The 22,848-nt window shown below is 56.0% G+C and overlaps 3 protein-coding genes across 4 annotated transcripts; 2 read left to right on the forward strand and 1 right to left on the reverse strand.

The window, feature by feature from the left end:
- Positions 1-289: 289 nt before the first annotated feature.
- Positions 290-9,682, forward strand: SMCR8 (SMCR8-C9orf72 complex subunit). Its single transcript, XM_069870519.1, has 2 exons — positions 290-2,722; positions 4,893-9,682. The coding sequence occupies exons 1-2, from the start codon at positions 375-377 to the stop codon at positions 5,344-5,346; spliced, it is 2,802 nt and encodes a 933-aa protein (XP_069726620.1). The 5' UTR covers positions 290-374; the 3' UTR covers positions 5,347-9,682.
- Positions 9,683-9,981: 299 nt separating this feature from the next.
- SHMT1 (serine hydroxymethyltransferase 1) lies at positions 9,982-15,391 on the reverse strand. Its single transcript, XM_069870520.1, has 11 exons — positions 15,229-15,391; positions 14,559-14,704; positions 14,129-14,244; positions 13,879-14,039; positions 13,628-13,709; positions 12,724-12,936; positions 12,355-12,471; positions 11,561-11,683; positions 11,162-11,278; positions 10,879-10,989; positions 9,982-10,426 (listed from the first exon to the last, which is right to left on the reverse strand). Exons 1-11 carry the CDS (start codon positions 15,328-15,330, stop codon positions 10,257-10,259), a joined length of 1,458 nt encoding a protein of 485 aa, XP_069726621.1. The 5' UTR covers positions 15,331-15,391; the 3' UTR covers positions 9,982-10,256.
- Positions 14,233-21,230, forward strand: LOC138727754 (chemerin-like receptor 1). 2 transcript variants are annotated; one of them, XM_069870523.1, is made up of 3 exons: positions 14,233-14,484; positions 15,557-15,706; positions 18,922-21,230. In XM_069870523.1, exons 2-3 carry the CDS (start codon positions 15,578-15,580, stop codon positions 20,023-20,025), a joined length of 1,233 nt encoding a protein of 410 aa, XP_069726624.1. In that variant the 5' UTR covers positions 14,233-14,484; positions 15,557-15,577; the 3' UTR covers positions 20,026-21,230. The 2 variants fall into 2 exon arrangements, with proteins under 2 accessions (XP_069726624.1, XP_069726623.1); XM_069870522.1 differs by lacking the exons at positions 14,233-14,484; positions 15,557-15,706 and adding an exon at positions 17,873-18,088.
- The last annotated feature ends 1,618 nt before the right edge of the window (positions 21,231-22,848 follow it).

Here is a 22,848-nt window from a genome sequence, read left to right on the forward strand (position 1 = left end):
GAAAGGGCAGGGAGGGCAAGGGGGAGAAAAAGGGGGAGGCAGGGAGGACAGGGGGTAAGGGGAGTCAAGGGGGAGCAGGGGTACAAGGGAACAAGGGGGGAGAAGAGAGGGCAGGGAGGACAAGGGGGAGACAGGGAGGGAGCAGGGGGACAAGGAGAATCAGGGGGGACAAGGGGGAGCAAGGGGACAAGGGGAGGCAGGGGGACAAGGGAGGTGAAAAGAGAGCAGGGGGACAAGGAGGAGTAGGGGGACAAGGGGAGGCAGAGGGGACAAGGAGGAGCAGGGGAAGCAGAGGGGGTGTAAGGAGAGCAGGGGAGGCAGAGGAGGAGCAGGGGGACCGCAGAGCTCCATGCGGGTCCCGTCCTGCGGGAAATATGATCAGCGCCCCCGATGTGGTGGCCTTCACCAGGGAGGAGGAGCTGGAGGGAGAGCTGTGCAGGGAGCCCCCACTGCCCGAGGAGTACTCGGTGCCGCTTTTCCCCTTTGCCAGCCACGGCGCCAACCCCTGGGCCAAGGTCGCCAGCTCCAAGTTCACCCGGGACTTCATCCTCATCTCTGAGTTCTCGGAGCAAGTGGGACCCCAGCCCCTCCTGACTATCCCTGATGATGCCAAGGTGCCGGGCGCTTTTGATCTCAATTATTTTTCCCTTCGGATCATGTCTGTGGATTATCAGGCGTCCTTCGTGGGGCACCCACCCGGCTCTGCCTACCCAAAGCTGAACTTTGTGGAGGACTCTAAAGTGGTTTTGGGGGACTCAAAGGAAGGTGCCTTTGCCTACGTCCACCACTTGACTCTGTACGACCTCGAAGCACGGGGATTCGTGAGGCCTTTCTGCATGGCCTACATCTCTGCCGATGAGCACAAAATCATGCAGCAGTTTCAAGAGCTCTCCGCAGAGTTCTCCAAAGCCTCCGAGTGTCTGAAGACGGGGAACAGGAAGGCTTTTGCTAACGAGCTGGAAAAGAAGCTGAAAGATCTCGACTACACCAGGACTGTCCTGCACAACGAAACTGAGATACAGAAGAAAGCTAACGACAAAGGGTATTACACGACTCAAGCCATCGAGAAGGCCAATGAGCTGGCCAGTGTGGAAAAGTCCATCATTGAGCACCAAGACCTGCTGAAACAAATCAGGTCGTATCCCTACAGGAAGCTGCTGAAGGAGTCCGATTTCCACCCCTACGAGCCCGAGTGTGCGCCGGATCAGGCCAACGCAGGCTGCGATCGGGACCTGGCTACCTCTGACCTTGCCGAGCCCAGCGAAACGCACCTTTACACCCACGTGCCGTCCTATACCCCCAAGCTCATCAAAGCAAAGTCTGCTAAATGTTTTGACAAGAAGCTGAAGACATTGGAGGAGCTCTGTGATATTTATTTTTTCACCCAAACCCTGGACCAGCTGCATCATATTGAGAGGACTTTCAGGGGTGACGTGTGCTACCTCCTGACAGAGCAGATAAGCAGGGCCCTCTTGAAGCAGCAGAGCATAACCAACTTCCTCTTTGAGGATGTGTCCTTTCTGGAAGAAAAAACACCTGAAAACCAGTACAGAGGCTGCCAGGGGCTCAGTCAAGACACCATCGATAGGAAGTGTTTGGAAGAGTCCCCTGCTCCTAAAGTGGTCATCAGCCTGGGGTCCTACAAGTCCAGCGTGGAGTCCGTACCCATCAAGATGGAGCCAGAAATCGAGGACTCCCAGGAACCCCAAATGACTGAGTCTGTGACGTTTGAACACCAGGAGAACCTGGATTACCTTGATGCGGATATCAAAGGCAGCATCAGTAGCGGTGAGAGCATCGAGGTTCTTGGAACAGAGAAGTCTGCGTCTGGCCTGACCAAGTCGGAGAGCCAGGCCAGCCTCCCCGTCAGCCCCAGCCCCCAGGCGGGTCGGAGCAAGGTGGGCAGCCGGCGGACTGTCAGCGAGGACAGCATCGAGGTGCTCAGCACCTGCCCCTCCGAGGCCCTCATCCCAGAGGATTTCAAAGCGAGCTACCCAAGTGCCATTAACGAGGAACCTTACGTGGATGACGAAGAGGGCGGCCTCCGTTTCACCCCCAAACTAAGCCTGGACAATGCCGACGAGCAGGAAGATATTTTGAAAGAGGAAAACTTAGTGCAGGTTGATTCTGCCTGTTGTATCGGGAAGGAGAGTCCCAACTTCTTAGAACCCCTGCCTGACGTGGGGCAGAAGCCCTGCGAGGAGGACGGGGTGGTCAGGATCCCTCCGCAGCCGTACCGGCAGGCCGAGCAGGGGTTGCGTGGGAGCTTCCCCTCCCATGACGGCATCTCAGGTGGGCTCCTTCCCTATGAGCTTGATTCGCGCTACCCACCAGGCAGCAGAGAGATTAGTAAGAGCAGCCTCGACGAGTGTTCGGACTCCACGAGCTATATCAGCAGCGCTGCCTCCACGTGCTCCGACAGGACCCCTTCTCCGGCTCATCCTTCTGGGCAGGCGAGTGACAGGCACAAAAAAAAGGCTGGCCAGAACGCGCTGCGGTTCATCAGGCAGTACCCATTCGCTCACCCCGCCATCTACTCGCTGCTCAGCGGCAGGACCCTCATCGTGCTGGGGGAAGAGGAAGCGATAGTCAAGAAGCTCGTGACGGCGCTCTCCATCTTCGTGCCCAACTGCAGCGTTTACACCAAGCCTGTGAAACACTGGGTCACTTCCCCTCTGCACGTTGTGGATTTCCAGAAGTGGAAGCTGATCGGACTCCAGAGGTAAATGGAGGATCTGTTTGCTTTACCAGGGTCAAGGTGGATGATAAAAACGGGTAAGCGAGGATTTTGGAGGGGAATTGGTAAGCGGGGGAGATTTCTGTCTAATTCCCTATGCAGCTGCTGTGAATTTCTGCTTATGGGGTGTACTTTGAAGAGGAGGAGGTTTGTCTCTCTCTTTACATCCAGCCTCACTTGAGAGTTAACATTTACAGCACGTGCTGGGCGCGTGCTGCTGGGCTCATACCAGTTCCATGGCGAGGAGTTTTCCCTTTGGTTTAGGTCATAGCCTAGCAAAGCAGAGATCGACGCTGGAGTCCTGTGTGATCCAGTAAGGGTGCTCCTGGGGTCCCTGCTCTGCTTTCCTCCCCTCTCTGCCTAAACTATTACGACCTTTCTAGCTAGAGCTTTGGGTTTCAAATGAATGCTTTGATTCAGGGAGTTTATTTTTCCCTGTGGGCCCTCGTGAAGAGATGGTGGATGCACTGTTGATGAGATGCCCAGGTCAATAATTGGAGTGCCGGTAGCTGGGGCTGTGTTGGTGAGGATGTGCGACCGGCTGTTGTGAGGAAGAATGAAGGTGTGAAGCCTGCAGAGCTGCTGGGGTCTTTGAGAGGCTGCACATGGACAAAGACTTATTTATAACAGGAAAAAAGATCTGCAGACCTGTGCGGATGTTGGAATTGTGGTTCAGATGCAAAGGAAATTTCTGCTCAGGATGAGAACATCACAAGGGCAAGGACCCTTTCCCAAACCTCAGGGCTGAAATGGGGCTTTGTAGCTCATGTTAGCAAGCAGCGATGGCTCAAGCTCTCCAGAGTCTGGCACTGCCTTTGTTGCTGTTGTGGAAAGGATTTTCTCTGTGTGCTGCCAGGATGTGTTTGGTGCTTCAGGCACAGGTATGACAGGGAACGGCCGTCACTGTCATCAGCCTGGAAAACATGAGTCAGAGCGGCAGCCCAGTGCTCGGAGCCGGGCTGGAATAGCTCCCGAAAGAGAGTTGGAGCAGCAGGAACATCTGAACACCCAAATCTGCTTTTTGGGCTGCTAGGCATTGCGTTGCTGGGGGCTCTGGGTGATGGAATTATTCCGAGCTGTGAGTTTACCCTCATTTGGGTGCTCGTGAGGCAGGGTGACAGCTCTGCCAGGAGAAGCTCCAAGCTGCTCTGGCTCTCAGTGAGGTTTTTAGAAGCCACGAGTGTTTCCTTGTTGCTCAGTGCTTGTGGTTAGGTGCAATTCTTATAAACAGAAGTCATTTTTTGTTTAAGAGCTGCTTGTAAGGTGTCAGTCATTTAAATCCTCCTCCGTGGAATGTTAATTAAGCACTGAATTAAATGTGGGTGCAAACCACTAGTCCAAGGGCTTTGAGAAAGAGCTTGGGGGTTAAATGAATCATTCCGGTCAGGGTGCTGCATCTCCGAAGGCTGGACACTGCCTGGGCACAGGGAGCCGTGGTGCAGGAGCCAGGGCTCCTAGTTTGGAGTTGGGAGCTGTAGCTCAGCCAGGAGACTTCAACCACGCAGAACTGAGAAGCAGAAGGCTCCATTTGCGTAGGCTTGGAATTTGCATTTAAATAACATGAATTTAGGCTTGTTGGGTAATTGTCTGCTGTGAATGTGCTGTGGGTTTGCACCTGAGTGGAAAATGCCTAGGCTCAGCCAGAGAATATTCTGGTTTAAGAATGGTTCCCTTTGGCTTTTGCCCTTCTCTTTTTGTTTGCCCTTCTCCCAAAGAAGGGCAGAAGGTTTCGCTTTGATCACCTCAGAGCAACTCCTTCCCAAAATGGTGATGTGGGGGGAGAGTGGAGCGCTTGGTGAGATGGGCAGGTTGGGGTTTTTGAGTCCCTGTTGTCACATCCAGAAACCACCAGCTGCTTTTGTTCACCAGAGATGTCCAACTGACCCCTCTCCATGCTGCCGAGGGAGAAAGCTGCCCTGATGTGCAGTGGTTTATGAAGTTGTTCACACACAGCGTGGGGGATCTAGGAGATCAAGGTTTCTTTGGGATCTGGCAGGCTGGAGATACTATTTGACCATTCTCTTCCGTGACAGACTTTATTTGCCCACAGAGGCTCATGAGCTTGAAGGAAAGTGTGCGATAGTGGAGCATGGACACAGTCTGCTGTGTGGTGTCCGGTCTCCTGCAGCTGTGATCTCTCTCCTTGCTGTTCCAGGACGACGTCGCCTGCTGGGGTGAACGTTCTGCATGCCTTGAGCCGATACAGCCGGTACATCAGCATCCTAGACGCCGACAGTAAGACTCTCCGCTGCCCGCTCTACAAAGGCACCTTGGTGTCGCGGCTGGCGGATCATCGCACGCAGATCAAACGGGGAAGCACCTACTATATGCACGTCCAAAGCATCCTCACCCAGCTGTGCTCGAAAGCCTTCCTCTTCACCTTTTGCCATCATTTGCACCTTCCCATCAGCGAAAGGGAACCGGAGGAATCCGTTGTGAATCGCAGGATGAACTTTCTGAAGCTTCAACTGGGCCTTGCCAACGAAGATATCAAAATTGTACAGTATTTAGCGGAGCTGCTGAAGCTGCAGTGCATTCAGGAACCCGGACGGGGGGTGAACCCCCTGCTCAGATTTGACTACGTGCCCAGCTTTTTGTACAAAATCTAGCCCAGCATGGGCTGTCTGCTCGCGTTCTCGGGCTGACAAAGCTCATCCATGCTTGACATCGATGCTGTCTGCAGTTGCTGTCATACATCAAGAAGGGGTGGAGAAGCCGATGCGCTTGCAAGCGCCTCTGCTCCACAGAAGTCGTTGTTTGGGGGACTGGATTTCTGTGTGGTTCGCTGTAGCTGAGAACGTAGATGTTCCATCATGTAAACCACCAGGCACTCTGTTTTTAAATGTTAGAGTGGGCACTATTAACCTTTAAAGAGCATCGTGGCAGCATCCCAGGGGGATTATGGCATGGAGAGAGAGCCGGGCTGTCTTGGGGATCGATACTTACTGGTGTGCAGCCCCTAAAATAACACAGTGCTCCACACGCTTCTGCCAGAGCCCTGAACGCGGTTGGTCCCTTCCATGGAGCCAGGGTGGAGACCAGAGGGGAGGTATAAAGGCCACAGGAGGTTTTTCCATCCAGCAGTGTCTTGTGTGAGCGCAGCTTGGGAGCTCCCTGGCAGGCTGGCAGCATGCAGTCACCTGTCTGTGCGCAGCCCTAGTGGATGGTGTCCCCTCCTGCATCTTCCTGAGTTCCTGGAGCTTCCCGGGATGGGTGGAGAGCAGCACAGGCACCTGTGCCTCTCTCCAGAAAGCGTTTGCGAGTTCCTCTCACTTTCATTAAAAACCAGAAAGTGGAAGGAGCCCTTAACGCTGGCAAGCAGCGAGGCGCCCGTTCTGTGAATGTAGAGAACTGTGCCTTGTTAATTTGTCCCGTCCTGTTTGCTGGGCGACCTCCAAGAAGGGTGGGAAGGAGAACAGGAATCCTCAAAAGTGTGTGCGATTGAGGGTGGCCTTTTAAAGAGAGAGGGGAACTGAGCAGAGTCAGGGGATCCTTATTTTTAGGAGCTTTTTGTGGTGGATAAATCAACAGTGCAATTGAGCTGAAGCTGTGCTGTGAGACAGCAGGCTGGGGAGATGCTGGTGCTCAGGAGAGACAGGGATGAATGTACAGGGTTCCCTGTTGTGTCCATAATAGTTTGTTGGGGTTTTTCTTTGTCAGGGCGTTGACTTTTGTGCTTTGCAGTAACGCAGGGTCAGTGTCGCTGCATGCTGCTTCTGGCCGAGCCGTGTCATGTCTTGACTACCTCTCCGGGAGCTCCGCATGGGGCAGAGCTGCCTCTCTCTGAGCCTGGATGCTGAGGACTTTTCCTTTCAAAGCTTCTGTGCCATAAAGGTTTTGCCACTGGTGCGGTGATGCTCCCACGTTGTTCCTGTCAGTGCCAAAAGCTTTGTGCCCAGGCACAGCGCTTCCCTCTAGAGTCTCATAGCAGATGCTGCTCCTTGGCCACCAATCCCAGTCTGTGCCTGGGTCCGTCCGATGCTGTGGGGCCATAGCAGCCCTATGGTGATTCCTTGCTAGGAAAGAGAGAGCCTTAGTTTTATTTCTTTTTAGCACTGTTCTAACTACAGGATAAGAACAGCTGAAATCATACAAGATGAGCCGATGCATTTTTGATTTGGGTTTTTTAAACTTCTGTTCATCGTGATGGTGCAAGGCGGTGCTGGACATGAATGTGTTGCTCCTTCCTTGCCCAGGGAAGTTTCTGTAGGGATGGGGATTCGCCAGTGTGGCTCAGACCCCTCTGAAATGCTGCAAGAACTGCGCTGCTCCAAAACTTGTGTCCTGAAGGCATGGAGGCTCCTTGGAGAAGCCTTTGTCTGGCACCAGCATCTCGCTTCAGTTGCTGCCTCTTCCTCTTGCCTGGAAGGGCTCCCTTGAGAGCGTGGGGGCTGTGAACCAGCAGGGCAGAAAGGCTGATTTAAATGTCAGTATTGTGCTGGTGTCTGGCAGTGGGGCCAGCTTGGCCAGGCCTGTTGAGCTCGTGATACTCGAGATGGATTTCCAAGGTCTGTGGTTGCTTGTGGTGGTGTTTTTAGGTTATGGCTGGGAAGCAGCGTGAGGTGCTGAAGGTGGACAGTGGCTGTGCATGGGGCTGCACGCCTTTAAAGTATGTTTAAAAGCATTTTCCTTTCCTAACTGTGCCCTCCTGTGTGCGTGGACTGGGTCTGCTGGTGAAAGACTCCGCATCCATCAAAACTGCCTGCTTCCGAGTGACTTGAGGTGTCCCCTTGTCAATTCATCTGCACCCAAACGGCTTCCGCACTAAAACCAAGGTGAGATTCCTTGGGGGAAGAGGCAGCCCAGTCAATACAGGTGACACCGGGTGGATTGAAGCTCCCCGTGTCCTGCCAGTTGCACAGCTCTGGAGAAGGGCTCGGCACGAGAGCTTGTTTCCTGCTGGAAAAGGACCTGAGGCTGTTTGAGTTTGAGGAGGGAGGATCGAACTCTTCCTGCTGACTCACTCACGTCTTCCTCCAGGCTGACAGCGCAGAGCAGCGGAGCAGGATGGATGGTTTGTGTTGGCTGATCTCTTCGTCACAGTGGTCTCTGCCTGCAGCGTTCAGCTGCGCTCATAAATCGATAAATAACTTGCTTCTTGCTCCCTACGTCAGACCTGTCCTGTCTGATGTTTCAGGCTGTGTTGAGCAATAGTTGCACTACCCCCTGTCTGACCCGCTGCATCTCCCGCTGCATCTCCACCTTAAAGCAGCTTTGATGTGGGAGGATACCCCGGGGGTTTTGCTGGGATCATCATCCTTTTGAAAACGGGGAGCTCTGTGCTGTCTGCACTTTGGCTGTTGAGCAGGAGCTGCAGGGAAATGGCCTTGGAGCATGCATCCTCCTAAACCTGCCTCACAGCGGGGCCACCTCTGAGCTCGGACTCCAGGAACAGGGCAGTTCTGTCGGGCTGTGGCACTTCAGTGTGGCTAGAGCCCCTCCTGTCCTTGTGGCACGCAGTGCCCATAACGGTGACAGAAACCAGGGGAGTCTGAGTGTGGCTGGTGGTTCAGGAGCCGAACTCCTCTTTGCTCCACGATTCTTCTGTTTGACCTTCTGCTCCTGTAAAAATCCCGTATTGGCACTTTAAGACTTTTTGCTCATCTCCACTGGGTTACCTCACTAGTTTCCGATGTTGGCAGACTTAACGATCTTCGCACTAATGACTCCCATGAGGAATCTTGCTTCTTGTCTTCACCACGTGCTGCTGTCCGGCCATCCTTCCACCGTGAGCAGGGCAGGTTCCTCGCAGCCAATACTGACCAGCCCTCCCGCACCGACCCTCGCCGCTGGAGCCAGCGGTGCTGTGCATGGCCGTCTCCTGCTTGCGCGAGTGCTCCAGCATGCCCCTGCCTCCGGCTCCCTCCTCTCGCTCTGCTGGCTGTCGGGAAGAGCCAGCGGAGAGGAAGCTCTACGCCTGACCAGGAATTCATCGCCGCAAAGGTCTCCTGTGGTTCTGTTCCCTTTTCCAACTCCTCTCCTTACCGGTGGCGGGAGACAAGCGTGTCCAGGCTGCTCTACAGATCCCACTGCTTTCAGATCCCACCCCAGGAGGATCAGCCATAGGAGTGGGTGATATTAACCCTACACAGGTTCCATTTCTCAGTGAACAGAGCTCAGATTTACTTTCATCCAGTAGCAATCACTTCGAAGCAGTTCCAGGCTGCCTTGCCTTGCCTAGGGAAGTACTGCCTATACTCCAGCAATATTCACCGCTTGGTATGGGGTGGGAGAGGTGCCTGAGGGGTGGGAGCCAGTGGCTTCACGCCCCTAGGCCTGTTCTTTGGTTGTCATTGAGCACAGGGGGGCTCTGAGACCCTGGGCTGCCCAGGGGTGATGGCCCAGGCTTCGGGTTCACCTTTTGGGGTGCTGGAAGGACCTGGATCTTGTAGCAGTGCTGTGAAACGGCTCCAGAGGCGCAGTGGGAAATGTGGCATTACTCAGGCTGCAGGAGAGTGCCTACTCCAAACGGCACCCCAGCATCAGAGCAACAGCCCCCACCGGTATCAGAGGGGTCCGAAACCCACACACGCCGCTCCCGGGGTGCGTTTTGACTGGAAGGCAGAAACACAGGGTACCCAGTGGTGCTGGCTGCCTCACTGCCGGCACAGGGCTGGGCTGAGAGCCGCCTCTGAGGGAGTGAGGAATTCTCATCTCATTTTAAAGCACTGTATCCTATCACTGCATGTCGAGTTCCGTGTGTGTGCCTGTGCGTGCCGAATGCTTGCGTCCGTAGTTAGAGCGAGTGTGACAGGGAGGAATCCAAGAAGCATGTCTTAGTGTCGTGCCGTACGTGTTACTGCACAAGAGTTTAACAGATGTTAACACCAAACGATGAGTCTGAGAAATGTACTTTTAAAAAAAAATTATTTATTTGGGTTCAGATATTTTTGAAATACAAAAAAAACAAGAAAAAAAAAAGGTTGTATTTTTTAAAGCTTCCAATTCTTGTCACAGAGTGTGGTTTAATTCTTCATTTTACTGTGCGTATTAAAAAATGGTTCTATTCAAGCTGAGATGATCCTAGAGGCACGGGCGAGGACGGGTAGTGGTCCAGGAGGTTCTTGGACAAGGCTTGGCTCCACCAAAGCCTGTGGAGGCTGAAGGCACATGCGGTGAGCAGGTTTTGGTGTGCGATGGCACATCCTCATGGCAGGAATTGGGGAGGGTTTTAGTGGTTGTGAAGTCTCCTGTGCAGCGGGGAATGGCTGCGGGGTTTGGTCCCTCCGGATGTGTGCCTGGGTGCCAAAACCTCTCTGAGCAGCTCAGACCTGGGTGGGGAGGACGTTGTGCTGGGTCCTGACCATGACGCTGGTGGGGAAGGGGCTGCACGCAGGGGTCCTGCGCCCCACACGGGATGAGAGGTGAGGGAGAGCTGAACAAGGAGCCACTGCCGCCCCACAGGCAGTGCCAGTGGGGAGGTGCTGGGAGAAGGCACTGGGGCATTGGTCTCGGGCTAGGGGTGCGAGTGTGCCGCGGTCCCAGGAGTTTCGTGGCTCCGGGAGTGGGCACGGCTGCCTTACAGGACAGGCAGCCCCGGGAGCGGGAAGGTGGCTGCGAAGGCTTCCACCTCTCCCTTCAGTGCCTTCAGCTCTGCTCGGTATTTCTCCTCTTCTAGTTTCTCCTTGAATTCCTTCAGCGTGGCCTTGGGGTTCATGTCCTTCTGCACCCGCAGCGTCAGCTCAATCCCTGCCGGAATGGGAGACATGTCACTCAGCCCTCGCGGCTGCAGCACCTCCACCTGCACCCCCGTCCCGCGGCATTCATGGCCCTGCCGCAGGGAACCTCCCGGGCTGGCCGTGGGGCTCAGCCCTGCACACCCCATGGCACCGGGGCTGCTCCCCGAGACACGGGAGGGAAGGAGCTGCCCAGGAACCCCATGTGGGACCCCTGAGGACATCTGGAATGAGACTGTGACAGGTACAGTTTTGCTCCAGGCTTTCAGCCGGCTGCCCATGCAGCAGGGAGGGTTTCGCCAGTCCCAGCTGTGGCCAGATGTCCTCTCCCACATCCAGATGTGCAAGTGGGAGGGTTATTCCTCATTTGTGCACGTGCTGCCCTGCCAGCTGCTGGGGAAGCCACCCGGCTCGGCTCAGGTGGTGCCTTCTCGGCTGGAGGAGCTGCCCTGGGCCCAGCCTCACCTCTGTGGATGTACTGAGCCACCATGCGGAAGTCGTCCTGCCTGAAGCCCCGGGAGGTGAGAGCCGGCGTCCCAAACCGCAGGCCGCTGGGACGCAGGGCGCTGACATCGCCTGCACCAGAACAGGTCACGCGTCACCAAACCCAGCACCAAAACTGCTGCACACGGGATTTCAGCCTCCTTCCCAGTGCCCGGAGTGGGAGCTCTGGAGGAAGCTCCGTGTGGGCTGATGGCCAGCCAGGAACAGGAGGACAGGACCCGGCAGAGCTTGTGGGATCCCTCACCAGGACACGTGTTCTTGTTGCAGGCGATGGAGCAGATCTCCAGCACCCGCTCAGCCCGGCCGCCGTCCGTGCCTCTGCTGCGCAGGTCCAGCAGAATCAGGTGGTTGTCGGAGCCACCTGCGGAGAGAGGGGTTAGGTGGGGATGTGGGGCTGGGGCAGATGCCACTCCTGTGCCAAGATGACAGCCAGAAAAGGCTTGCGATTGCAGCAGCACCTGCCCCTGGCTCTCGGGGCAGAAGCCCTGGGGAAAGGGGCTGCTTCCAAGTTGCCCCAAGGAACTGTGTCAGGAGAGCCGCCGCCTCTCCTGGTGGGAGTCCCTGCCTGTCGTGTCCATCCGTGTGCTGCCCTCGTGGCCCAGCTCGGACCCTGACCACGTGCAGGGCTCAGCTGTGTCCCCACCTGTGACGATGTCGTAGCCCAGCTCCATCAGCGCCGCCGACAGCGCCTTGCAGTTGGCCACCACCTGCTGCTGGTAGGCTTTGAACTCGGGCGTCATGGCCTGGCGCAGCGCCACAGCGATCCCTGCGGAGGAAGGGAAGGCACAGCTGGGTGAGTTTTGAGGGGAAGTGTGGAATGTGTGGAAGTGTGGAAGCTGGGATGTGTGGAATCATCCTGGAAACTGATGGGCATTCCCTTCCCCTAACCAGGCTGGCGATGTTCCCATGAGCCAAAAGGCAGGATAGAATCATAGAATAACCAGGTTGGAAAAGACCCACCGGATCATCGAGTCCAACCATTCCCATCAATCACTAAACCATGACCCTCAGCACCTCGTCCACCCATCCCTTAAACCCCTCCAGGGAAGGTGACTCCCTCCCTGGGCAGCCTCTGCCAGTGCCCAATGACCCTTTCTGTGAAAAATTTTTTCCTAATGTTCAGCTGGAACCTCCCCTGGTGGAGCTTGAGGCCATTCCCTCTTGTCCTGTCCCCTGCCACTTGGGAGAAGAGCCCAGCTCCCTCCTCTCCACATCTTCCTTTTAGGTAGTTGCAGAGAGCAACAAGGATGGGAGAAGCCTGGTCGCTCCTCAGATGATGCTAGGTGAAGCTGGCAGCTCCTCACCGCCATCTCTCCAGGCTGGGACCCCATCAGGGTGGCTGGAGCTCCCACACCGCTGCTGGGGACCACAGCCCAGCCAGGACATCTCTCCCTTTGCTGTTCCGGAGCCGGTGGCCAGCCTGGCGCAGCTGCGTACCTGCGATGGCGTGGTTGTGTGGGCCTCCCTGCAGCCCTGGGAAGACCGCCTGGTTGATGAGACTCTCCAGGTTGTAGAGCGTTTCCTTGCCCGTCTTGGGGTCCACGCTGCGGGTGCCTGTGGGAGAGGAGGGCAGAGTTGCTCATGAAGCAGCAGCACAGCCACCACCCTCCTACGAGCTTCTTCCACTCCTGCCCTCTCACGGCAGGGATGGTGGCTGTTCAAATCTGGGCCATGGTTGATGGTGGGAAGCTCCTCAGATGCTCTCAGGAGGCCCCAGACCTTCCTGCTCGCCCTCTTTCCCAGCCAGAGCAGGAAGGAGCTTTAATTTGCAGACCCTCTGTCCCGGTGGGAGCGTTTGTCAGGCACCTTTGCGGTAGAAGATCATGCCGGCCCGGCAGCCCCGCAGCGTCTTGTGGGTGGTGGTGGAGACGACATCGCAGTGGTCGAAGGGGGAGGGCACCACGCCGGCAGCCACCAGCCCGCTGATGTGGGCCATGTCGGCCATGAGGTAGGCACCGTTGGCGTCCGCGATCTTCCGCATGCGGGCGTAGTCCAGGTTGCGCGAGTAGCAGCTGACACCTGCAGGGAGGGGACAGGGACAGATGCTGGAGGACATGGGGACAGCCCCGTGTCCAGCCCTGCGATGGGGACAGCACACCAGCTCCTGCCAGTGTGGATGTGTTAGAGGGCTCAGTTTTGGGCCCCTCACTACAAGGACATTGAGGGGCTGGAGCATGTCCAGAGGAGGGGAACAGAGCTGGGGAAGGTTCTGGAGCACAGGGGTTATGAGGAGCAGCTGAGGGGCCTGGTGTTGTTTGGTTTGGAGAACAGGAGGCTGAGGGGAGAGACCTCATTGCTCCCTACATTTGCCTGAAAGGAGATTGTGGCCAGGTGGGTGTTGGTCTTTTCTCCTAAGTAATATGTGATAGGACAAGAGGAAATGGTCTCCCACCAGTGGAGGTTTAGATTGGACATTGGGAAAAATTTCTTGACTGAAAGAGTGGTGAAGCCCTGGCAGAGGCTGCCCAGGGCAGTGGTGGAGTCTGCATCCCTGGAGGGGTTCAAAAAGCATGTAGCAATGGCACTTCCAGAGGTGGTTTAGTAGGCACAGAGGGGTTGTGTTGATGGTTTGACTGGATGATCTCAGAGATCTTTTCCCAGCCTCAAGGATTCTGTGATCTGCGTGCTTTGCAGGGTGCTACGGGATTAATGGAGCCACCAGCTTCACCCAGATGCATCACCCAGGAGGCCAGAAAGACTTGATCTTTACCTGCAATGATCAGCTTGGGGTGGAAGAGGCGAGCGTTCTCCTCCAGCTGGTCGTAGTCGATGTAACCGGTCTTGGGGTTGACCTGGGAGAGGAAGAGGAGGGTTCAGCTACCTTGGAATGGGTGAAGATCACCCTCAGTGCTGTCCTGCAGGAGAGGGTGCCCAGAGCCTGACACTGGTACTTTTAACTTTAAGAGGCACCAACACTTATGACAACCGCATCCTGGTTCCAGCAGGAGCAGCTCCCTGTACCTTGTAGGGCATGGACTCGAAGAAGACAGAGGTGGCAGAAATCTTCTTCTTGTCCGTCATGAAGCCGTGGGTGAGGTGGCCCCCGTCGGGCAGGTCCAGCCCCATGATCCTCCCGTGCGGCTCCACCAGGGCCGTGTACACCGCAAAGTTTGCCGGTGACCCTGCAGCGATAGCACACCGGGCCGGTTACGCGTGCCGGGGCATGCGGAGGCCCGTGCAGCCGGCCTGGCTCTCCCGAGCACCCGGTTACCTGAGTAGGGCTGGACGTTGACGCCCCATTTCTGGGGGTCGAGGTGGAAAGCCTGCAGGGCTCGCTTCTGGCACAGCCTTTCCAGCTCATCTACGAACTCTGTCCCGCCGTAGTACCTGCCGGTAAAGGACGGGGCAGGGGTTAAACCAAACCCAGTGACCAAGCCGTGGAGAACCCAGTGACCAAGCCGTGGAGAACCCAGTGATGCCACTATTGCCTCAGCCACCAGGAGAGCATCTGCAGCCGATGTGGCCCTGCTGAGATTGTCCCACAGCCAAGGACAGAAGCCAAGAGGGTCGGATCCTGCCCTGGAGGAGCTTGGCTGCCAGCGCCAGGTTGTTGCTTCCTTCGCAGAGGTGAGGTCTGGCAGGATGGGCCGTTCCTCTCCATCCCTACAAGGGTTTGTGTTAGGTGAGACCCAGCCTCGTACCTCTGCCCTGGGTAGCCCTCGGAGTATTTGTTGTTCAAGCAGGATCCCAGGGCCTCCAGCACCGCTCGGCTCGCAAAGTTTTCGGATGCTATTAACTCCAGCTCCAGCCTCTGCCGCTGCTTCTCCTTCTTGATGATGCTGTGCACCTTTGGGAAGGGAGAGAAGCAGCTTCACCCGTGCTGGCTCTGCAGGGAGGGGTGGATGCTCCACCACAGGGGATGCACGCTCGGAGACGACAGGGTGTGGGGAGGGGCCTGGAAAGGTGCTGGAGATGGGAGAGGAGATCCCTTCTTGGTACAGCTGATCCCAGACAGTTTGATGTCCAGTCACAGACCATGTTTTAGGTCAGGAAGCTGCCAGATAATTCAGCTGTCATTTGGGTTAGAGAGTCAAGAGCCTGCTGGACCAGCTCTCTGGTGTGGGCTTTAGATCTTCAAGCAGAGGGCTAGGAGCAGAAGATGCAAAGTTACAGCCGTGTTATCTGCAGATGGTTGGAGGACGCCCTCCCTCTCCACCTCTCACTGCAGGCACAGAGGATGCGTGGGTCCTACCCGCTCAGCCTTGGACCATTTCCCTGATGGATCCCTCTCTCCAGGAGATCGGTATCCCCACAGCTGTCCAGGGGATGAAGGAAGCGGCTGCTGGGCAGGGGCCAGGAAGGGGTTCTCACCTCCGGGTCGTTGCTTTCGAGCGGCTCCATCACCATCTTGTTATGGGAGGCCCAGAGCTCCGCGCTGGGGAGGCCCCCGGTGCCCTGTGTCGTGTTTGCCATCTTTCTGTTGGGTCCAAGGTCACCTGCAGTGGAGAGGGCTTTGTGGGATGAGCTGGGATGGCAGCGGGGCTCTGGGCCTCCACGCTGTCCCGGTGTCCTGCCTGCTCCCACCCTGCGAACACACAGGGACCAGCCACGGGCTGGGTGAGGAAAACACCAACAGCTCTTAAGGTTCCCTCACTAATTTAATGTTCATTAATTACAGCGCTCTCATCATTTCTGACAGTCGCTCTGCAGGGCCTCGGGGATGTGGAGAACCCACGCATGGACTGAGCCGGAGCAGCAACAAGAGCAACACCTTTTCTTCTCGCTCCTGTCCATCTGTGAGTCTCGAGGCTTCCCGGGAATGCTGGCACAATCCCTCATGGACACAAGGGTATCTTATGAAAACTTCTCTTCAATTTCAAGAGCAGTGAAGTGCTCGTACCCACAGAGCTCAGTTTTAATGCCTTCCTCAGCACGCTTAAACCTCTCCCGGCTGCTTTCCCTTGCGCACAGCCACGAGGGCAAAGCCCCAGCAGGTCTGAGTCCACAAGCTCCTGGGCAGGCGTGACAGCCCAGTGTCCGTCTGTCTGTCCCCACAGCCCAGCGCCTGCCTTGGCTGAAAACAGTGCATCTTTTTAGCCATTAACCCTGCAGGACGGGCGATGGGCCGTGAGCGGGTTATTAAGCAATCGCGCTGGGTTTGCTTGTGCCGAGCTGCTCAAGGCCTTGGGCGTGAGGCCACGGAGCGCTGGCCTCGCTCCTGTCCCCGGGGTCCTGCTGGTGGGGAGGGGATCCTTGCTGTCGGAAAAGCTGGGAAGGGGCAGCGGAGGAAAGCGTAGGGCTCAGGCTTTGAGCGGGGCAGCTGGCTCCAGCGCATCCCACAGCCCAGGAGCCCCCTGAGCTCCGACAGACCTACAGAAGGTCCCCAGGACAGAAGGACAGAGCCCCCCCCCCGACCCAGGGATGAGCCTCCCGTGTGTGTGTCCCCCCCACAGGACAGCGCTCTAGCCCCGGAGGGTCCCCGATGCTCCAGCCCCGCTGCCTCCCGCATCCTCCAGGCTCCCGCGGGGCCCCCCGCGCCCCGACACTGCGGTGAGGGGCGCAGCGCTACCCGCCCGAGGCGGGGGGGGGGGGGGGGCTGTCCCCCTCCCCGTCCCGCACGGTCCCCGCCTGCAGCCGGTCCTGGTCGCTTTCCCCGCCTCGCACGGTCCCCGTCCCTGTCCCTTTCCCGGTCCCTCACGGTCCCGCTCGGTCCCTACCCGCTCCCGGTCTCGATCTCGGTCTCTGTCCCGCTCCCGCTCGGTCCGTACCCGCTCGCTGTCCCGCTCGGCCCCGCCCCCCTCGGCCTTTCGACCAATCAGCGCTGGCTCCGCCGCGGCGGGCGGAGCGCTCTGGCCAATCCGCGCCGCGCTCTGCCGCCTCCCCGCCTCCCATTGGCCCGCGCCGGGGCGGGGCCGGCGGCGCTGCCCGCACGTGGCGGTGGCGGCGCGGGTGACCTTGGCCGGGGCGGCTGCGCCCACCGACCCCTGCGGCCACCGTCACCCGCCCCTGCGGCCACCGTCACCCCCTCTGCGGCCACCGTCACCCCCTCTGTGGCCACCGACCCCCCCTGCAGCCACCGTCACCCTCTCTGCAGCCACCGTCACCCCCTCTGCGGCCACCGTCACCCCCCCTGCGGCCACCGTCACCCCCTCTGCGGCCACCGCTCTGCTGCCACCGACCATCTACAGCCGCCCCTCTGCTGTCACCCCTCCCCTGTCGCTCTTCTGCTGTCACCCTCCTTTCGTTACCCCTCCACCGCCCCCCTTCACCATCAACCCCCTGCTGTCCCCCCTCTGCTGTCCCCTCGCTGCCGTCACCTCTCTGCTGCCACCCCTCCGCTGTCAAACCTCTGCCCTTACCCCTCTGCCACCCTCTCTCCATCATCCCATCTCCCCTCTGCCATCCCCTCCTCTGTTGTCCCCCCTCGCCCCTCTGTTGTCCCCCCTCTCCTGTCACCCCATAGTCCCGGCATCCTGGGGGTGCCCCTCGCCTCCCCCGTAAGCCAGAGGATGGGGATGCCCCCGCTACACTGCACAGGTCAGGGAGAGCCACCAGAAACCGTGTCTCACAAGCACATTCTTCATGATGTGGCTAGTGAGACCCTGGCCCAGGTTGCCCGGAGCAGTGGTGGTTGCCCCATCCCTGGAGGGGTTCAAGGCCAGGTTGGACGAGGCTTGGAGCAACCAGATCCAGTGAGAGGTGTCCCTGTTCATGGTAGAGGATTGGAACTGGATGATCTTTAAGGTCCCTTCCAACCCAAACCATTCTATGATTCTCAAGGGGAGCGGGCGTGCCAGGCCACGGCACCGGTTGGCAGCACTGGTGTGGTTCCACTGCCATGGGGAGCAGAGCCCACCTTGTCCCCCTCATCTCAGGGCAGCCCCAGTGCTCGCAGGGTGTCCAGGTGCTGGGGAAGAAGGAACCTGCTGCAGGGGGATGAGTGGGGCAGGCAGGAGCAAGGCTCCAAATCCAAGTTAGTGGATGGGTTTGGCCAGTGGCCGAGGGAGCCTGCGACTGCCAGGGCTTCAGGGGTTAAATCAATGCCCCACAAATTGAGGAACAAGATTAGGGAATAAAGGATCCCACTAAATTCCTCGTGATGCCAAGCCATGGGAAAATGGAGCGAGGCAGCGTGAGTCACTCTCCGGAGAGGAGCAGCCTCTCCAAGGGAGTTGGCCAGGAGGAGAGGACCATCGGCTGCGGCAGAGCGGCCGAGGAGCGTGGTGCAGTGGTGAGTGCTGTGGGACGTGCTGAGGCGGCATGCGGGGTGAGGAGAGGCGAGGAGAACTGAGGGGCGAACAGGTGGGCAGTTTGCGGTTGACATCCTGGTGGTTCCACTGGAACAATCCTTGGGTGCTCTTCTCCCTACTGGAACGCGACTCCCTAGAAGGGACCTGTCGAGCACTCTTGTGACTTAATCTTTATCAGTCTGGATGGTTTCTGCTCTTAATTTATCGATGGTTATCTGAGGAGGATCCATCACAGTTGAGGGATTTGGTTTTCTGTGGCTCTGCCACTGGCCCATGTGGGATTGCTGCTGTAGGCTACTGGTGGTGCCAACCCTACTCCTTGCAGCACGCAGGGCTGCTGTGGGCTAAAGGAGGGGCAAGAAAAAGATCTTCATTATTTTCATTTATTTTCTGGCTTAAATTGCCTCTCAGTGACAGTCGGCTGGTGTTGTGTGGGTGACAAGCCTTACGGGGATCCAGGGACTTCCCATGAAATGAGTAATAGCTCTTGTCCCGATGGATCCCTGGTAGCAATGGGACTTTGAGTTGTCCCCATGGTGGCTGAGCTTCTGCTCGAACAACTCCTCTTGGTACAATCTCTACTGGAGATGTTCAAGGTTGGACCAACCCAAGGCAGATACAGAATATCCCCCTCCCTGTGTCTTGGTTCACTGGGATCTAGCGTGAACGGCTTAAATTCCTTGTGTCTCACAAATTTATCTGCTGTTCTGAAGCCTTGCAGATGTCGTAGAGAAGTTCTGTGAGCTGGCTTTGTGTACGCATCTCAAGCTGTAGAAGCTGTAGATAATCATGGTGTGTGCTGTTATGATTTCAGGACTCTGGCTCGCTAGTGATGGACAGCATCTCTTGTTCCCCTTCGCCCTTCCCTGCCAGTTCCCCCACTGTGCCGTCTGAGAACGCCACTACCCATGACTACTACTCAGGTCTCCAGAAGAGCATGCACGTCCTCTCCATGGTGGTGTACAGCATCGCCTGTTTGCTGGGGGTGACAGGGAACGGCCTTGTCATCTGGATTGCAGGCTTCAAGATGAAGAAGACGGTGAACTCTGTCTGGTTCCTCAACCTGGCCATCGCTGACTTCATCTTCACCTTTTTCCTGCCCCTCAGCATTGCCTACACCGCCCTGGGCTTCCACTGGCCTTTTGGGAAGCTTCTATGCAAGCTGAACAGCACCATCGCGTTCCTCAACATGTTTGCCAGCGTCTTCCTCCTGACGGTCATCAGCATGGACCGCTGTGTTTCCGTGGCCTTTCCCGTCTGGTCTCACAACCGCAGGAGCCCGGAGCTGGCAGCCAGGATCGCACTGGGGACATGGGGCCTGGCTCTTCTCCTCAGCTCCCCATACCTCGTCTTTCGGGACACTGTGGTCAGTTCCAGGAACGTCACCAGCTGCTATAATAACTTTGCATTGTCTGATGACTACACGTCCGAGGCAACACGGAGGCTGTGGAGGATGCGACACAAAGCGATGATCATAACGCGATTTTTGTGTGGGTTCCTCATCCCTTTCATGGTGATTCTCATCTGCTACAGCATCGTTGCTGTTAAGCTGAAAAGAAGGCAGTTAGCCAGCTCTGCAAAGCCATACAGAATTATCATCGCTGTCACAGTCTCGTTTTTCCTCTGTTATTTCCCCTATCATGTCTTCTCCTTGCTGGAAATATCAAAAAACTCTTCCAGTCATGAGATGAAAATGGCCCTTTACATAGGGATCCCCTTGGTTTCCAGCCTTGCTTTCTTCAACAGCTGCATCAACCCCATCCTGTACGTATTTGTGGGGCCGGATTTCAAGGAGAAGTTTCGCCAATCCATCCTGTCGACCTTCGAAGGGGCCTTTAGCGAGGAGTCGCTCCTGGGCAGCCTGACCAGCAGGAGAAAGTCCAGATCTGCTTCGGAAGCCGAAGTCCCAAAGATCTGAGCGGGCACCGATGTGCTGCGTTGCTGGCACTGTTGGAGGGGGTGGTTCTCTTCTTTTCTCTGTAATTTCCCCTTGTGTCAGAGCTACAATTGCAGGACTGGGGGCTCATAGGGCTGCGTACACTAACAAAGTGTGTTTTGATGTTTTGGAGGTATCTTAAACCTGCTATGACTTCACATACTATGGAAATTAAACAACCCTCTGGAGCTGCAGCAGGGTGGAGAATCAAGGTACAGTTTCCTCTTGTGCTACTTCCTTGGCTGCTTTGTTTCTCTGTACCTTTTCCATCCCCTGTGGTCCATCATACCTGGCACAACGTCTCCCTGGCTGGTTGTGCTGAGAGGGCAACCACAGCCTGGATGGTCACTGCCAGTCATCAGACTTGGTTGCCTCAGCACCGTTGCCCAGTTACAGCTTCCACTTTTTAACAGGAGACCCTTTATAAAATTTGCCAGCTTTGTGACGCTGCTGGCAGAGCTCCTTTTACTTTCCTCTCCTCCTGGCTCTCAAGAAGGGAGCTCTCAAGCGCTCTTCATGCTGCTGCGCAGCTCAGGGTCACCCTGCACATGCTCAGGGCAGGCATTTGAGGACAAATCCTGCTTGCATCTCTGTTGGGTTCACCTGCCTGTGATGCAATTGCACATGGCGAGCTGAAGGGAGAGTTTCTTCCCTGCCCTTGTCAGACTTTCCTAGCAGCTCATCTTTCTGGCTGCCCAGAGCAGAAAAAGAGGGCGGGCTGACCTATTCCGTAAGTCCCTTGTGAATAACACCTAGTGGGAGGTGTCCCTGCCCATGGCAGAGGGGTCAAAATTAGATGACCTTTAAGAGCCCTTCCAACCCTAACCATTCTATGATTCTATGATCTTTTCCCATGTATCGTTTCAGGCTGGTGCATGGGCTGCTAAAGCTTTAGGAGAAGATGATTTAAAACCAGCTGTTTGAATATGCAGTGGGGCCCATCCAGAGGCACTCTCGCAAATGTAATGGTTGTACGTATTGTCCTAAGGTCTGGAATAGCTGTAGGACACCCATGTTCCCTCTCTCCAGATGTGTAGGCAGGAGCAATTATTGTTTGTGCTCCAGTTACTCAAGTTTGATATACAGCGTAACTACTGCCGAGCGATGCTTGTCTGTGTCGGTGGTTGACATGTTTCTGGCCCTTCCATAGCAGAGATCTGACATCTTGTACTGTTGGTGAATGAATATTAAATCTCAATAAATTTATGTAAAATATCCCCAGCCTGCAGTGTTGCCTTGTGTGATAAAACACTTGATCCAAACTGACCGAGTGTGTTCATCTTTGGTAACAGAGCAACCAGAATTTGCAAACAAACCACTGGCATTAGCAGCAACTCTCATGACTGAAGCAGAAAGGACTCAACCTGGGTATGAGGAGGTGCCTGGGGTTCTGGGGTCTGGCTTCCAGACTCTGGGTGGGTTTCAGACCTCCTGGTATGTTTGAAAACCAGTAGTTTGGAGAAGAAGAGGCTGAACTGGATGTGGTTGAGTTTTTCCATTTGCAAATTTCTCAGGATGAAGATGGTGAGGGTTTTCTTCCCAGGCTTCACCAGCCTCTCAAACTCTTCAGTTTTCCTCAGTAGAAAGTGTTGGTCACATAAAAGAGAATGGCAGTGCTGAGGTGCTGTCATTCCCATCCCATCCTAGGCAACAGAACGAGAGGTGATTGTATCACTCCTCCTGCTCTTGGGCTGTCCAATCTGCTTGTAAAATGGCCCAAGCCACTGTTTATCCTGTTCATCCTGCCAGAAACCTGCCTTGGAGCCTCGCTGCTCCGATGGCTGGAAAATCTGTGACTCCTAGCCTGAACCTATGAATTTACATGTCCCTTACTCTTCCATGTGGATGACATTACCAAGCAAGAACTGTCACTTGAACATGTTAGGGATTAATTATGGGTCTGTTGGGCCATGCAGTATTAAACGAAGGTCGTGATCCTACAGGCTTAACCTTAAATTCATGTGTAAACCTACTGAGAACAGAGAATGTAACAAGACCATCCATTTGTCAAGCATGAGTGAACAGGGAGATTTACCCTTTGCCACAAATTGCTGCCTGTCAGCCAGATAAAACTGCAATGTTTGCTATGCAGCATGCAACTCCGGGGCTATTGACTTGCTCCTGGTGGTAAACTACAGCATCGATTGCCGTGTCAAGGTTGGCTCTTTCTGGTTTACCTTATCTGTTTGCAGAGCCCATGTAATTCCTTGTGACAAGAGTCTCTAGGAGCACTGGACCAAGGCCCCAGACTCCTGGCTTCCCTCTCTCCTCGCCTCAGCACCCTTGAAGGTCAGGACTTGAAGTATTGCCTTGGTTTGTGGTGGAAAAGAAAGCAATTTTACGGGTCATTTGGACATTCAAGGTAGGTAGATTGTTCCCATGGGACAGCATGACTTAAATGAAGCAAAGTGTGTAGGTAATTTAAGGAATCACCACTGGAATACTGGGAGGTAATTAATGCAGAGAGCACTGCCTGGCATCCCAGCTGAGCCCAGCAATCCTCTTGTGCAGCAGCTCTGTTTCATGGGTAACCCCACCCAACTCTGGCCCAGGTTGCCCAGAGAAGCTGTAGAAACTCCATCCCTGAAGATGCTCAAGGCCAGGTTGGATGGGGCTTGAAGCCCCTGATCGGGTGGGAGGTGTCCCTGCCCATGGCAGGGGGTTGGAACTGGATGGGCTTTGAGGTCCCTTCCAACCCAAACCATTCCATGGTTCTACGATGCTGTGACTCCAGCCCCAAGCTGCTCTCTTTCTCTCTCTTGCAATATCCCTCCTAGGACTCTCTTCCACTCTAAGCGGCACATT

This window comes from Phaenicophaeus curvirostris, chromosome 16 (assembly GCF_032191515.1).
Source record: "Phaenicophaeus curvirostris isolate KB17595 chromosome 16, BPBGC_Pcur_1.0, whole genome shotgun sequence".
NCBI classification, from domain to species: Eukaryota; Metazoa; Chordata; class Aves; order Cuculiformes; family Cuculidae; genus Phaenicophaeus; species Phaenicophaeus curvirostris.

Excerpts from the sequence above, each read along its gene's own strand:
- SMCR8 (XM_069870519.1), top strand. The coding sequence starts at position 375 with ATGATCAGCGCCCCCGATGTGGTGGCCTTCACCAGGGAGGAGGAGCTG. Across the intron at positions 2,723-4,892 it reads AAGCTGATCGGACTCCAGAG|GACGACGTCGCCTGCTGGGG; the intron begins GTAAATGGAGGA and ends TTGCTGTTCCAG.
- SHMT1 (XM_069870520.1), bottom strand. The coding sequence starts at position 15,330 with ATGGCAAACACGACACAGGGCACCGGGGGCCTCCCCAGCGCGGAGCTC. Across the intron at positions 14,040-14,128 it reads CAACGTCCAGCCCTACTCAG|GGTCACCGGCAAACTTTGCG; the intron begins GTAACCGGGTGC and ends CTATCGCTGCAG. Across the intron at positions 11,279-11,560 it reads GGGCTACGACATCGTCACAG|GTGGCTCCGACAACCACCTG; the intron begins GTGGGGACACAG and ends CTCTCTCCGCAG.
- LOC138727754 (XM_069870522.1), top strand. The coding sequence starts at position 17,957 with ATGCCAAGCCATGGGAAAATGGAGCGAGGCAGCGTGAGTCACTCTCCG. Across the intron at positions 18,089-18,921 it reads CCGAGGAGCGTGGTGCAGTG|GACTCTGGCTCGCTAGTGAT; the intron begins GTGAGTGCTGTG and ends TTATGATTTCAG.